This window comes from Chiloscyllium punctatum, chromosome 6, assembly GCF_047496795.1.
Source record: "Chiloscyllium punctatum isolate Juve2018m chromosome 6, sChiPun1.3, whole genome shotgun sequence".
Taxonomy (NCBI): domain Eukaryota; kingdom Metazoa; phylum Chordata; class Chondrichthyes; order Orectolobiformes; family Hemiscylliidae; genus Chiloscyllium; species Chiloscyllium punctatum.
The window spans coordinates 48,273,924-48,290,115 of NC_092744.1; the positions used below are offsets into that span (position 1 = coordinate 48,273,924).

General features: G+C 40.0%; 1 protein-coding gene across 2 annotated transcripts in view; it reads right to left on the bottom strand.

The window, feature by feature from the left end:
* The window catches only part of LOC140478940 (uncharacterized), a 315,441-nt gene that overhangs the window by 23,617 nt on the left and 275,632 nt on the right, over window positions 1–16,192 (bottom strand). For both annotated transcript variants that reach the window (XM_072572602.1, XM_072572601.1), the window contains one exon: window positions 1,218–1,332. In XM_072572602.1, coding sequence (XP_072428703.1) covers window positions 1,218–1,332 — 115 coding nt within the window. The remainder of the gene's footprint in view (window positions 1–1,217; window positions 1,333–16,192) is intronic.

The following is a 16,192-nucleotide window of genomic DNA, read 5'->3' on the forward strand; positions in this document are numbered from 1 at the left end:
CAGATTCCAACCAGGAGACCTACTGTTGATGCATTTAATATGAGGCATCCTCCCTGTAGCAGAATAAGAGGGCCTGCAACGTGCCTTTCATCACTCCAATGCAGACCTGGGACAACTGCAAGTTGGGCAGGCTCTCGCTACTTAATTATTTACAATGTCACAGAAAGTACCTCAGCTTTGAAGGGCCCTCGCAGTCCCTGGATTGACTCAGTGACATTCGCATCCTGTGAAAGGATTGTTGGCTGGATATCAGGTGGGTTCTCCTGTTGAGCTTCCCTGGCCCACTGCCAGGTTTACTAGACTGGCCTAACTGAAGAATTTAGACTACTTAAGCTTGACTAAGTAGTTCACATTTATAGCTACTATGGAATGGTTTATTATTCTAGTGAGTCATGACTAATACTGTTTCAATATGTTTGATATGAATAGTGCATTCATATTGTCAAAATATCTGATTATTATCTTGCAAGCTAATTTTATTGTGTGGAAAATAAAGAGAAGGAGATTTCTACATTGTTCATTATTCTGGCGTTATTCTACACATTGACATTTTGTACTTTTAATGTTATCGATTCCTTTGTGCTCTACAATCTATTTGCACAGTGTGAAATCCATTCTGCATCTTCACACAGAACAAACCTGGGAAAAATGTAATAATATGCTACAATTTGGTGATTATTCTCAAATGTTGTACTTGTCATATTCTTCACTTCAACTTTGAATTAATTCAGCAAGTCTCTAAATCAATCACAAATATGCTTCAGTAAAACAATGAACTCTGAAGATGTGCAACAAAGCAGTCTGACTGAAATAACCTGGGGTTGGATGGGGCTAAGGAAGAGATCTCTTTGCTCCACATGCTAATTTTTAAAATTTAACAATGCGTGACACTTTTTTTCAAAAGGTACTTATTTCGAATTTGGTCTTTTTAAAAAATAAGGCTTTCATCTGCCATCTAACACTTATCCTACAACATTGTTTAATATAACATCGTGTAATTATGTCAGAACTTTAATGCAGATAGATGTCCCTGTGTTGATTGCAACGTAGCCAAAGAATTAGAGCCTTTTCTTTGAAAAGGCATAGAAACCACTTACGAGACAAACTGATTAAAGTATCAATCATCCAGAATTTATATTTAAAAACTATAATAAATTTACTGCTATAATACATTTTTCAGAAATTAAATGCAATAATATCTGGAAAAGTTGACATACATGTATGCTTCATTGCAGAACCAAGCACTAGAAAAGAAACCGTAATGCTGACAGTGATAAAAATCTCTGTAAACCAGGCCACCCAGGCAAACCTTTTGTACTGTTCCATTATAATCTGTCAAGAAAAGAAAAAGTAGATCCTGTAACATTTTGACAATTAAATGAACAACAGTATTTTAGGATTTAAATACAGACTCATGAGAATCAATTGGCCCCAAGGGTCCTGTTATTTAAACTAGTCTCAAATGAATATCCCTTAATTATCTTACCTTGATGGTACTTAATGATCTTCTCACTATTTCAGAGACTAGTGGCATCAAATGATAGGGGCAGTGTGGGGGGGAAGTGGTGTTGAAGTAAGTGACCGGCTGTGATCTAAATTAATAGCTTGGGATGCTCAATGGACTGAATGCCATAGACCTTTGTATGAAAAGACACACTGTAGCTCTCAGCAAAATAATGGTCAAATATTTATGAGCAGTTGACTCAAGGAAGCTGTATTTTTTGTAGTTGGGATGTAGAGGTCAGGGAAGAGAACATTTCCTCAAGATGTTGGTAGTCGGCTCTCCCTGTAAATGGCCACAGGTCTTTTAATTGTAATGTTTCCTTATGTGATAATTCCAGAACAGTAAACCCAACAATAAGGGTGGAAAGCCAATACGTGGGGCCAGACTTTGTCCAATGAAAAACAAATGGGTGTGAAGTTATAACCAACAAGGTGAGATTCCCCTGATGCTCCACCATTCCTAGTCTTACTGTTCTTCTGGGTGGACAGGAATACACTATTTTAAAGCAGTCGGGTTTATTTTCATACTCAGATTGGTGAATCACGATTTCATTGAGCTGTACACACTGATTTAGCACTGCCCTGAATAGGGAATCTTCAGCCAATGATTACTAGTTAGAAAGGCTTAACTAGCCCTGGTATCCAGGTCTTGACAATGCTACTGTTATCAGGGCTCACAGCTTTTGCTGTGACCGGTGGATTCCACTGTGTAATCTGAATCAAAAGCTATTTTTGTGAAATCTCACTACAAATCCTCTGAATGCTTATATTTTCTTTCCCAGAAGTCTGCTCCATCTAGTAAAACCATCATTTTGTCTCAATCAGTTCTCATTACATCTGTGGTACTGACTTCAAGCTTTGGCTGACAAACTTTTCAAAAAGGGCAGAGTGATCACGATCTACAATGTATTGTTACGGACCAGACCAAACCCCTGCAAGTATATCAAGGAGACAGCCCAGACCCTAACAACTTTGAAGGCAAGTGTAAGGTGCTGTACTCCACATATAATTTGATTGGTTACACTTTATTCTTATTCCCCAGATGACATATAAACAAAAGAAAAAAAGACTGATATAACTAACTCTATTGAACAACTTAACAGAGTGATAGATTATTTAACCACTGAACAGCAACTGTTCCAATATAGTAACATTCCGCAAACACACACTTGGCAAAGGCAGAGTCAGTAAAACAGATTGTCTCACGTGATTCTGGCAGCAGAAAAAGAACCCAAACTTTTAGTTGTAACAGGGAGAGTGAGATGTAACATCTTCGACGCCAACTTCAAAACCCCAACAACTGCTGAAAGCTGAACTATAGCCTTGGTTCTGTGGGAGCCTGACTCCACCCATTCATGCTGCTCTTATTGTTTGAACTTTAAAAAGAAAACACATTGCCTCATTTCATTGGCTTGTAGGAGACAGCTCCAAACCTCCCTTCAAATAAAAAACGATAAATACACCTCTAAAAGTTATAGTATCGTTGCAGCATCCACCATACATCTGTGTTACTGGAGCAATGTCATTGTTTTTGAGACTTGTAAACCAAATAATGCCCCTTGTCATATGCCATACATTAAAAATGATCTGTGCCTGGACATATAAATGATATGCAACAAATGTCCTTTTCATTTGCACAAGCCCACAGCCTCATCTGTATTTCTGTGTGCATAAATACAAAATAGTATAAATGCTGAAATCAAAATAAAAACAAAGTACTAGAACTGCTCAGTCTGGCAGCATCTTGTATTTGACTTGAAATGTTAATTATTTCTCTCTTCACAGATGATGCATTGCAGCCTATTGAACAAATCAGGCCTGTAGCTGAACAGACTTGAACACTATCATTTCAGATAAATTAGTCTAGAATTTCCTTATTACCCGAGATCTGGCAGAAGCTGCATAGCCAGGTGCTTGGCCTTTCTTTAGATTGATGCTGGGGCTTTTATGATTGAATTGATTCAGGTATGCAGTCAATGTGGTTGCACAGTTACTAATTAGTCATTGCCAGCAACTTCAAATATTTCTATCAGCTGCTCATTAAAGAAACATTGAACTCTGCTACATTTGCTGGGAACTGCAATCCAATTGCAGACTCTGTGTACCTGAAGTTTGTCACTTACTCCTAAAGCGGCTTTTTAGATTTGCAAATCAGTATGTCTAACTCGTGTCCCTCCAAAGCCAGACCCATTGATCGAAGATAGCTGCCAGGCATCAACTGGGATGATGATTTTTTCCTAATGTTTCAAAATGAACTAATTGAAAATTTTATGAAGCCAGTAGTTCAAAAATGGTCTTTACAAATGTGACAGTAATGGGATACTTTTTTTGAAATCCAAGACTGGCTAGGTTTAATGATGAATATGTAATTTGGATACATCTGCTCTTCTTATCAACATAGTCATAGTTATAGAGATGTACAGCACAGAAACAGACCCTTTGGTCCAACTTGTCCATGCCAACCAGATATCCCAACCCAATCTAGTCCCACCTGCCAGCACCCGACCCATATCCTTCCAAACCTTTCCTATTCATATACCCTTCCAGATGCCTTTTAAATGTTGCAATTGTACCAGCCTCCACCACTTCCTCCAGCAGCTCATTCCACACACGTACCACAAGATGAAGAAGTTGCCCCTTAGGTCTCTTTTATATCTTTCCCCTCACACCCTAAATCTATGCCCTCTAGTTCTGGACTCTCCCAACCCAGGGAAAAGACTTTGTCTACTTATCCTATCCATGATTTTATAAACCTCTATAAGGTCACCCCTCAGCCTCTGACGCTCCAGGGAAAACAGCCCCAGCCTATTCAACCTCTTCCTATATCACAAATCCTCCAACCCTGGCAACATCCTTGTAAATCTTTTCTGAACCCTTTCAAGTTACACAACATCTGAATTACTGACATTTATATTAATCAGTATTTTAGTCTTTTAAATCAGTATTTTAAGACAAAACACAGATGCTTCATTGAAGTTCTTGGAAACCAATCATGGAGCAGAGAGTGTGGAATCTGAAGAGGTGATGGAATGCATGGTCAGAAAAAACTTTTTCTTGCATCTGATAGATAAGATCGGGTAGGGAAATTCAGGGAATAGGATCAAGTCATCAGTATCCTGAAAGTAAATGTATCTATTTAATACTGCAGTTAAATTATACAAGATTGGTTACTGTCTGAAGAGGTACTAAATGATCCTGGAGATTTTACTCTTTTATCTTAAAAGTTTATAGCTATTGCCCAACAGTCATACATCTTGATCTACTGCTGTTTCTTTTCACAAAAGGTAACAATTGTGCCACATAATTTATAATCCGACATAATTCTATACATAGACCTATGAAATAGACTGTAATTTGTATCATGCAGAAAATGCTACCAAAAGAAAAATGTCCTTTGGCACAAGAGCAGAAATACATCCAACAGCGATTTCCCGCTGATAGGAAAAGACTAAGAGTTAATCAATCAAATAATATTTGAATTCTAACAGATGCAAATAATGTACCTGATGGCAATATAATATAAAATAAACAATTAAAGTTGTTTAGAAAATCAAATGCCAATAAATTAAGTCAAAATTATAATGATATAATTTTGAAAAACATTGCAAAACTCAAATTGTCAATTTTTCATAAAAATACACTTATCCTGGTACAATTGCAACATTTAAAAGGCATCTGGAAGGGTATATGAATAGGAAAGGTTTGGAAGGATATGGGTCGGGTGCTGGCAGGTGGGACTAGATTGGGTTGGGATATCTGGTTGGCATGGACAAGTTGGCATCGACCAATGTAATGATACTTTGTCATATCTAAAAGTGATGAAAAAGAGTTATTAACACGGTTTTCTTTTCACTTTGGTAATTCTGTTGAATTGTCCCGATGAGTACAAGACAAAAAGCTTTGTCAAACAGAGAAGATGGTGGCATTTACCTTTGTGGAGTAGAGAAGATGATGACCTTTTGTGGGATTATTGCATGTTCCTCCAGATCATCAACACTGTACTGACCCTGGCGGTAACTTGGAACTAGACTGGCAAGATCTGGTATCAAGAGTGTGTGCTGGAAAAACACAGCAAGCCAGGCAGCATCCGAGAAGCAGGAGAATCGACGTTTCGGGCATAAGTCCTTCATCAGGTGGCATGGCCTCCTCTGCTGAGGGAAGAGACTGGCTTTCCTCTGCACCACCCCATCCACCAGGATCGCCAAGTCCATGCCAGTAAATTGGGGTGCCAACTTGCCTCAGTCTGCCATCTCTGGGACAATTCATTGGAACTGAGCAGGGCAACTCTGGACTGCTAGTATTTGACCTGGATCAAAACTGAATTTTAAATATTGCAGTCATAATGAGATGGCAGTGGTAAGTATTACCACCTCTCATGGGCGGGAAGATAGGGTGAGTGAGCACCACGGTGCATAGTTCATCAGATGAGTTCTGGAGAATAGTGTGTGAAATCTCACTCAGGCTCACAGAGAAACCCATGAATCTCCCCAAACATGATCTTAGCAATTCCTGGTCAAATTCAATCCATGGGGCCGATTATTTCCAGCCCTGAAAGATGTAGGCCGTGGTGAGAAAGTTGAGAAAATCTCGAAAGATGACCAGCAAGGAGCCTCTTGGCAGCAAGAGCAAAAGGTCCCATTTCCAAATCAACTGTTGAACAATGAAATGAATCACTAGTGAGCGGCGAGAGGCCTATTTCCATGCATTAACATCTCCTAATTATGATGCAGTTTCCCATGCTCCTATCTCTTGGTGATGATTCCCAACAAGATAACCACTGCAGTTAATTGGCAACTCCAGCTCACCACTTATTCCTCCAACACTCCATCTTGGGCACCAGTCACCAATGTGTGAAGGCAATGTCAACACAGATCAGTCAGAGTTTGGTCACTCATCAGTCAGGGCTGTTTATTCAAGTGAGTAGGTCACAGTTCTGGGGGGTTTTGTCCACTAAACGTGAAGGGAGTTATCAGGAGTGACAGGGCTTCTGGAGAACTTGAACTGAGGGAATTGGAGGCAGCATACTGGCATGCACAGTGAATGACAACTGTGAAAGGGGGTAACTGAATTTATCACGTGGGGAGGCAAAAGAGCATTAAAAGGTTCTTATAACTGGGTTGGGGGTGGGGAGGTGGTTTGTATCGACAGTCAGCAACACCCTGGCTTTGACAGTGGCTCGGTGGATTACAATATCTGGAATAAGAGCATCAGTTTGCTCAGTTAGTTGGATGGCTGGTTTGTGATGTAGGGTGACACCACTAGCAGGGGTTTAATTCCTGCACTGGCTGAAGTTACCAGGGAGGTCCCACCTTTCAACCTCTCCCCTCACCTGAAGGTATGGCAGCCATCAGTGTAAATCACCACCTGTCATCTCTCGAAAGACGAAGCACCCCAAAATGATGGTTTGGGACTATGGCAATATTACTACATCTGCCACATTGACTCAGTAAGCATGGGGCTGTGCGGGTTAAAGTGTGGAGATGAGGAGTTAGATAGATTGGTGGGCAGAGGTTTGGGGCTGGCACAGAGGCTTACCAAGAAATTAGAACAAGAGTAGGCCATCTGCCCCTTGGAGCCTGCTCCACCATTCAATAAGATCATGGCTGATCTTTTCATGGACTCAGCTCCACTTACTCACCCTCTCAGCATAACCCTTAATTTTTTTGAACAGTACAGGAATTATCTTAGCTTTGAAAGCACTTACTGAGGGAGCCTCAACTACTTCACTGGGCAGGGAATTCCATTGATTTAGGACTCTCTAGATGAAGACGTTACTCCTCAATTCTGTCCTAAATTCTGCTCCCCCTAATTTTGAGGCTCTGCCAGTGGAAACATCCTCTATACTTCTATCTTACAGAGTCATGGAGTCATTGAGATGTACAGCATAGAAACCATTCTGTCCAACTCGTCCATGTTGACCAGATATCCCAACCCAATCTAGTCCCACTTGCCAGCATCTAGCCCATATCCCTCCAAACTCTTCCTATTCATATAGCCATCCAAATGCCTTTTAAATGTTTCAATTGTACTAGCCCTTCCTCTGACAGCCTATTCCATACACGTACCACCCTCTGTTTGAAAAGGTTTCCCCTCAGGTCTCTTTTATACCTTTCCCCTCTCACCCTAAACCTATGCCCTCTAGTTCTGGATTCCCCCACCCCAGAGGAGAGACTTTGTCTATTTATGCTACCTACGCCTCTCACAATTTTATAAACCTCTATAGGGTCACCCCTCAGCCTTCATCGTTCCAGGGAAAACAGACCCAGCCTGTTCAGCATCTCCCTATAGCTCAAATCCTCCAAACCTGGCAACATCTTTGTAAATCTTTTCTGAACCCTTTCAAGTTTCACATCATCCTTCCGATAGGAAGGCCAGAATTGCACGCAATATTCCAAAAGTGGCCTCACCAATGTCCTGTACAGCCGCAACATGACCTCCCAACTCCTGTACTCAGTTCTCTGACCAATAAAGGAAAGCATACCAAATGCCTTCTTCACTATCCTATCTACTGCGACTCCACTTTAAAGGAGCTATGAACCTGCACTCCAAGGTCTCTTTGTTCAGCAACACTCCCTACGGCCTTACCATTAAGTGTATCTATTCCCTTCATAATTTTATATGTTTCTATAACATCACCCCTCCAATAAACATAATCCCAGTCTATTTGGTCTCTATTCATAAGCCAACCCCCTCAACTCCGGAATCAACGTAGCAAACTTCCTTTGCACCCTGCTATGGCAGTGCATCCTTTCTCAATTAAGGAGACCAAAACTACACTCAGTACTCCAGGTCTCTCCTCACCAGCACCTTGTACAACCATAACATAATCTCTTGAGCAATGAAGGACAACATTCCATTTGCCTTCCTAATTACTTGTTGTACCTGCAGACCAACCTTCTGTGATTCATGTACAGGAACACTCAGGTCCTTCTGCACAGCAGCATGCTGCAAATTTTTAACCATTCAAGTAATAATCCTTTTTACTGTTACTCCATTTGGCAGACCTTTACCCACTCACTTAAACTATGTCCCTTTGCAAAGTTTCACAGTCCTCTGCACACTTTGCTCTACCAATCTTAGTGTCATCTGCAAACTTTGACACACTACATGTGGTCCCCAATTCCAAATCATCTATATAAATTGCGAATAATTGTGGCCCCAACACTGATCCCTGAGGCACACCACTAGTTACTAATTGCCAACCAGAAAAACACTCATTTATCCCCACTCTTTGCTTCCTGTTGGTTAACCAATCCTCTATCCATGCTAATACATTGCCTGTAACACCTTTACACCTTTATCCTTTGCAGCAGCCATTTATACGGCACCTTGTTGAATGCCTTTTGGATATCTAGATACACCACATCTACTGGGTCCCCATTGTCCACTGTGCTCAAAATGTCTTCACAGAATTCCAGTAGATTGGGTAAGCATGACCTGCCATTCATTAACCCATGCTGCATCTGCCTAACAGGACAATTTCCATCTAGATGCCTTACGATTTCTTCCTTGATAATAGACTCAAGCATTTTCCCCACTACAGAAGTTAACCTAACCAGTCAACGATGCTCCATTTTTTTGCCTACCTCCCTTTTTAAACAGTAGTGTCATATCTGCTGTTTTTGGATCTGCTGCAACTACCCCAGAGTCCAGTGCATTTTGAGAAATTACCACACATGCATTTGCTATTTTTCCTGCCGCCTCTTTTAGCACCCTGGGATGTATTCCATCAGGGCCAGGAGACTTGTCTCCCTTTATTTCCATTAGTTTGCTCAACACTACCTCTTTCATGATAACTATTGTTTTCCGGTCCTCAGCTACCTGTGTCTCTTTGCCAGTTACTGGCATATTATTCATGTCTTCCACTGTGAAGACCGACAAAAAATACCTATTCAATACCATTTCCTCATATCCCATTACTAAATCCTCATCCTCTCAAGGACCAATGTTTACTTTAGCCACTCTTTTTGTTTTGTATATTTATAGAAACTTTTGATGTCTTTGTAGTCTGAGCTAGTTTATTCTCAATCTTACTTTTCTTTATGGCTTTCTCCATGCCTTTCTGTTGACCTTTAAAGCTTTCCCAGTCTTCTAGTTTCCCGCTGATTTTGGCCACTTTGCATGCTTTCTTTTTCAATGTGTTAGCCTTCCTTATTTCCTTAGACCACATGGCAGATTACCCCCTTTCCCTACTGTCCTTCCTTTTCAAGGGGATATACTTCTACTGAATACATTGAAAAATTGCTTTGAAAATCCTCCAAGGTTGGTCAACTGTCCCACTATAAAGTCTTTGCTTCCAATCTACTAAAGCCAAGTCCTCCCTCATCCTATTAGAGTCTCCTTTGTTTAAGCACTGGACCCTAGTATTGAATTTTATCTTCTCACTTTCTATCAGTATTCTAAATTCAACCACACTATGATCGCTCCTTCCAAGACGATCTCTAACTATGAGATCATTAATTATTCCTGTCTCATTACACAGGACAAGATCGAGGGAGCTCCCTCCTTGGTTCCATTGCATACTGTTCAAGAAAATTATCACAGCTTCACTCAATAGACTCTTCCTGAAGGCTACTCTGATTGACCAGGTTCAATCAATTGACAGGTCGATTAAAATCCCCCATACCATTTTTACAGGCATTAGTTATTTCTTTGTTATTGCCCGCCCAAATGGGATATTACTATTTGGTGGCCTATAGCTTATGCATATCAGTGATTTTTTTTCTTGTTAGAATTTCTAATTTCCACCCAAATGGACTCAACCTTATTCTTCATAGAACCTATATCCTCTCTCAGCTATGTCCTGATATCATCCTTAAATATCAGGAGGAATATGGGTATTTGGGCGTTCACCAATCTTCAGAAACTGAGTCTGACTTTGAGATGAGTGGCTGCTGTTTCCTTCCATTGTAGGGACAAGTGTACGAGGGAGCTGAAAATGATTAAACTTGGAGTAAGCAGGATAAATGTTTTGTGAGTAGCAGACTTCACTCTTGAGAGATGTTCTGCCCTTTGAAGGGAAACAGCACTACATAGATGTCCATACAGTACAGCTGAAAGACTGCTGTGAGCATTACATGATAAATTCTAAGTATGAACTTACCATGTGGAGTACAAATCCTGGCCCCAAACACTTTCTGACCATGTCAAGCAGCATCAGGAATCAGTCCCACTAATGGCAGAGATGCACAAGCATTGGACTGCAGCTTGGAAAGTTTCACCTTAGTTGCCAAGGAGTGCACATCTTGCAAATGGTGCAAAAGCTGCTCACTTTATACCTTAGAACAGAAAACCTTGTATAGGACTAAGAACACTTAGCCTCTGCACATTCATTCTTCTCATTGAGGATTGACAGATATTCACTTGCAGAGGTCATGCTGAATAGCAAACATTTATTGACCAATGGGATAACTTTAAAGAATTACCATGTGCCCTCAGATGGCATGGCTTTTTTTCTCCTCCCCCTTTTTCTTAATGCAGTTCCATGGTCCATAGCTGGACTGGAAGGAGCCTGCCTGAAAGTCTGTTGGCCTTGGGAGTTTTGGTTGGGAAATGCTTGGGGGGCATTTATGTCTGTGTTATCTCCTTCACAGATGGAGCTTTATCCTCCTAGGCTGGAGCTCCGGCAGAGCTGGCAGGGTGGAGATGGAAATTCCAGCCAACTTGTGATAAGAGAATTTTGGGGACAGATGCCTGATGCCACCATCTTGTCTCCAGGTGGCCCCTTGATCAGAAGGAGCGAGGTCCAAGTCTCATCTCCCTGCTGTTGGTGCCAAATACTTGGGACTAGAATGATAGACTGCAGGAGGGTGAGGATACTGGACCTGGCACTCCATGGTAGCCACCAACCTGGCCGTGAAGGCAGCCAGAATGTCACATGACTGAGGCCACAGGGACCCAATGGCAGTGATACAGTATTGCAGCCTTTTAGTTAGGTTGTTCAATGCCTTGAACAAACCAGCCTGCTACTCCTGGGTCTGTTTGTGTTAATCAATGAAGTCCCTGATTACCACCACCCCTGGCTCCTCTCCTGTCTGGATTTGAGCAGTTGTCGGAGTACTAGTGACTTGGGGCATTTCTTCCTCAGCCAGCAAGAGATGTGCCTATCACGTGCTCCCCAGTAAATTACGAAAAATGAGCCTTTCCCAATTTCTGGTAAGATTCAACTCAGCGTGTCAGTTTTTAGCAATAGTCACTGAGGTAAGATGATTATGTGCAAAATATATTCTTATAATATTTCATGGAATCCCTACATTGCAGATAGAGGTAATTCAGCTCATTGAGTCTGCACCAACCCTCAAAAGAACATCACATCCAGACCCAATCCCCGCATTTTTAACTATGAGTAACCCACCTAGCTTACACACCCCTGCAAAATATAGGACAATGTAACTTGGCCAATCCATTTAGCCTGCACATCTTTAGACAGAGAGGAAACTGGGGAGTACTCATCTACACAGACACGAGGAGAATGTGCAAACACCACACAGTCACCCAAGGATGGAATCAAACCCAGGTTCCTGGTGCTGTGAGGTAGCAGTTCTAACCACAGAGCCACTGTACCACTCAATGGTATAATGCATTTATCAAAAATTATCTTCATTCAAAAACAATTTTAATTTTAATCAGTAACTCACATTTTCATTTGTGGTGTCATTACCAAACATTCAGGTGGACCATTGGGATAGAGAAACTGCTCAAAATATAAAATGTAGAAGATGATAAAGAATAAATAATAGCTATGTTGCCATCTCCACAATAAAATAGTGAATTTTGTACAGGCATGCTGACCTTTCAGAGGTTGAATGAAATAAAGGCAATTTCTATCCACCACAGTCACTGAGGCATCAGAAAATATTCCCATGCGAGTTGGTTTCTGGCCTGGAGCTATGAACTTAAGTTGAGAGTTTCTGCAATTTAACAGTAGAGGGCACTCACATACCATACATTAGGAAAGAAGTTCATTTGGGAATTTAAATAGGTTGTATGCTTTCACTATTGGTTGCTTCATAGGATCAGATGCAAGATTTCTCCAATAAATATTCAAATTAAGCAATAAAGCATTGGAAATACATCAACAGATGATCCATATGTACATCATTAAATTCTGATGAGCATAAGCTTGATAAGAAAACCATTGATCCTTTTGTCATGAACAATTAAGGAAGTATGACAATTGCTGTTACTGCTAAAAGGGCTAATCCAACAATGGATCCTGTTGGATCTATAATTACTTTGTGCTTTATTCATTGAATGCATGTTAAAAATGGCAGTTGTGCTTTTAATTAATTGAACTTTGGCCAAACATTTTCGATATTCTTTTATTAGAATAACCTACCCTGGTTATAATTACCAACCTATAAGGAGCTGTATAGATCTCTCTTATCTCTGTAAAACATAATTTGCTTTCCCTGGCAGCACAGTCAAAAAACATTAGGACTGCTTACTTTTTGATAGTTTTGCACTTTATTATTGATTCAGGTGATGAAAGCAATTGTTAATCTTCTCCTGTGAGCCTTTTTCAAGGCTCTGCTGTGTGCTGGAATCCATAGCAGTATACATTTTAGCACGTTGATAGATTGTGGGCTTCAAAGCTGATGAGCCCTCTGCCTCTGACCCTACTCACAGGTTCTAGTGTCTTAGAGTGTAATGATGTACAAGCAGATAATGAAAGCTGTAAAACATATCACTTTACTGTAAATAAACTATTGCACTTGAACTTGCCATGCGGTTTTTTTGCATCTTAAGACTCTTCTAGTGGATAAGGTATAATGTGTAGTTATGGCAACAACAGGCAACACAAGACCGAATGCTTACAGTGGAGCGCCTTGAAATGTTGAGAGTTGTCAGACTTGCTGCTTTTGCTGCAGCTCAGGCAGAGCTTTGAAATCCAGACTCTGAACCTCACTATGTGCATCTTTGTTGAGATCTGCATGCACTCCCTTCTTTCTGCTACATCGTACTTCATCTCCAGTGAGCAAAAACTCGCAAAATACCAATACAATGCCTGTATAATAGCCTCCTCTCCACAGAACTAATCCAAACAGCAGAATCTTTCAGAGCTGTTCATCGGTGTGTGTTCTATACAACACATTCAATTTTCTTTCAATTGTTACTTTATTCATAGAATTTATAGAATAGAAACAGGCCATTCAGTCTAATAGGGTAATTAAGCGATTCCATTCGACAAGAGCATCCTCCCATTCTCTCCTGCTATTATTTACTGTCTTGTGTTTATCTAGTTTCAGCATAAATGCTGAGAGTTTCAATCCATGAGAGCAAGTGCATCCACAGTACTGTTAGTCAGGGAGTTCCAGGATGATGAACTAGCGACGGTGAAGCAATATTGATAGGTAAAGCTTTGTGAGGAGGGGATGCCTTTGAGGAGGGGAAAGTGCAGTTGGTGGCAAAGGAGTTTTCCAATGGTGTATGATCAAGAAACTGTCAGCAAAATAATTGATGACCATTTTGCACAATTATGATTTGGAGATGCCGGTGTTGGACTGGGGTGTACAAAGTTAAAAATCACACAACACCAGGTTATAGTCCAACAGGTTTAATTGGAAGTACACTAGCTTTCGGAGCGTCGCTCCTTCACCAGGTGATACCTGATGAAGGAGTGGCGCTCTGAAAGCTAATGCTTTCAATACAAAGCTAATAGCTGTGTATTTCAAAATGTCGACCCTTTTCTTTTCCCCACTCTTAATTTTCTCATGGCGAGCCAACTTTCTTCTTTTGCATACATTAACATTTCAATTTTCCTTATCCGTTCTTTAACCCCATTAACTTTTCACTCTTGTTATTCCCTTTATTCTTTTTAATTTCTTCAAAAGCGACTTGAAAGTTGCAGGAGGTGAAAGTACCGACCCAATAAAGGTTTCTGGCCTTAAACAAAAGTAATAAGAGACACCAATGGTGTACAGCGAGCATTTATGGGGTATACAATTTATGGGGTATACAATTTATGGGGTATACAATTTATGGGGTGTACAATTTACCTAAGTTTGAATATGGTCCACTGAAAGCACTAGGCCAAGCCATCTAAGGTCTTTCAATTTTAAAATTAATTTACATTATATGTTTATATTCTCAACTTTTCCTACACTCTTTGGAAGAGATCCATGCCTTTCTAAAAAAATGTATAGAATGTAAAAGTTTTAAACTTCCAATTAATTTTTAATGAACTTCTCTGTACAAAAGCAGTATATATTTAGAAGTAAGCACATCCTGCACATGAAACTAAATAGACCCAATAATCCAAATGACACCATTCCATGAGAAGGGAAATAATTACTCAGTTGTCATTTCTATTGGTTTTACGTCAATCAAGTTCAAACCTCATGAAAAGGAATCTGAATTTTTCTAGCACATTATATCCTCAGTGGTTTTACTATCAGGAGAGGCGGAATAAATACAAAATAATAGCAGAAGGAATCTATAACCAATAGAGGATGAGGACATGTAGTGGTGATTGCAAGACTTTTCTCAGTTTTACTAGGAAATGATGCTTAAGAAATGTGTCAAGCCTGACTAGGCACAGAGATAGATTTTCTTTCTGTTTCTGTAATTAAATTTGAAGATATTACAGCACTCATAAGATTACAGGATGTGAGTTGCTAAAATTGTTTCATTAGAAGTAACTGCAGGAACTGTTTTAGCAAAGCTGACTGTACCTAGCGCTGACAGCAATTCAGAATTCCGTGTCATATATGAGCATTCAGTTAAACAGGGAGGTGATACAAGTCACACGCTCACATAGATAATTCAGTGAGGTCCAGGAGCATTCTTCCTGCGTCACAAAGAGGTGAAGTGATCGGACCCTGCAAATTATGAACTCCTGAATTTGACTTCAGTAGAAAGTAAATGCTAGAAGAGTCTGAATATTATACATGATTGAATTCAGCTATCATCAATATTCAATCTTGCTTTGGGATGTTAGGTCGTGCCTCACTACCTAAATTATTTCTTCAAGGAGGTGACAAGAAAATCTCTCATTCTATAGGATTACAAGAATTGCATAAACAGATAGTAGTTAATTGCGGGATTGAATCTGATTGAAATGCAAGTATGTGAGGAAACGAAACAGCCTTGTTCAGAGAATACATTTCTGCAAAGTTTTTATGAATGATTTACAGAATGGAATTAACAGAATAATTTTTAAATTTATTAATGACAAAATGTTGACTGGGCTTATTTTCTAGACAAGTTATGCAGGCTGACGGCATTTTGAGATAAGTTAGGTGAGTGATGCATGGGTGACAAGTATCCCTTAATATGGAAAAATGTTATTCACTTGTGATGAGGAAACTTCAAGCACAGTAATAACAAGCAGAGACAGCTGATAGAAAGTAATTGATCAAAAATCAGACTCGAATGTAAAATGATGAATGTGAGGTGGCGAGAGGAAATCGAACAGCTTGCAGTTCTGTCGTTGAGATCACAGAATACAAACAAAGTAAACTACACACAGATAATATGAAGTACTGATGCATCCAAAGTGAAGATATAATTTTGGATGGAGACAATTTGCTTCTTATTTGAACAAAGATATTGGATACAGCTAACTAGGTTTTTAGCATGGCTAAAAGCGATCTTTCCTGTGAAATCTATGAGCAACTTAGTGTGTAGGTGTTTTGTTTAGTAAGACAGTGGAAAAGGGAGATGAAGTCAACAATGTCCCTTCTGCTCC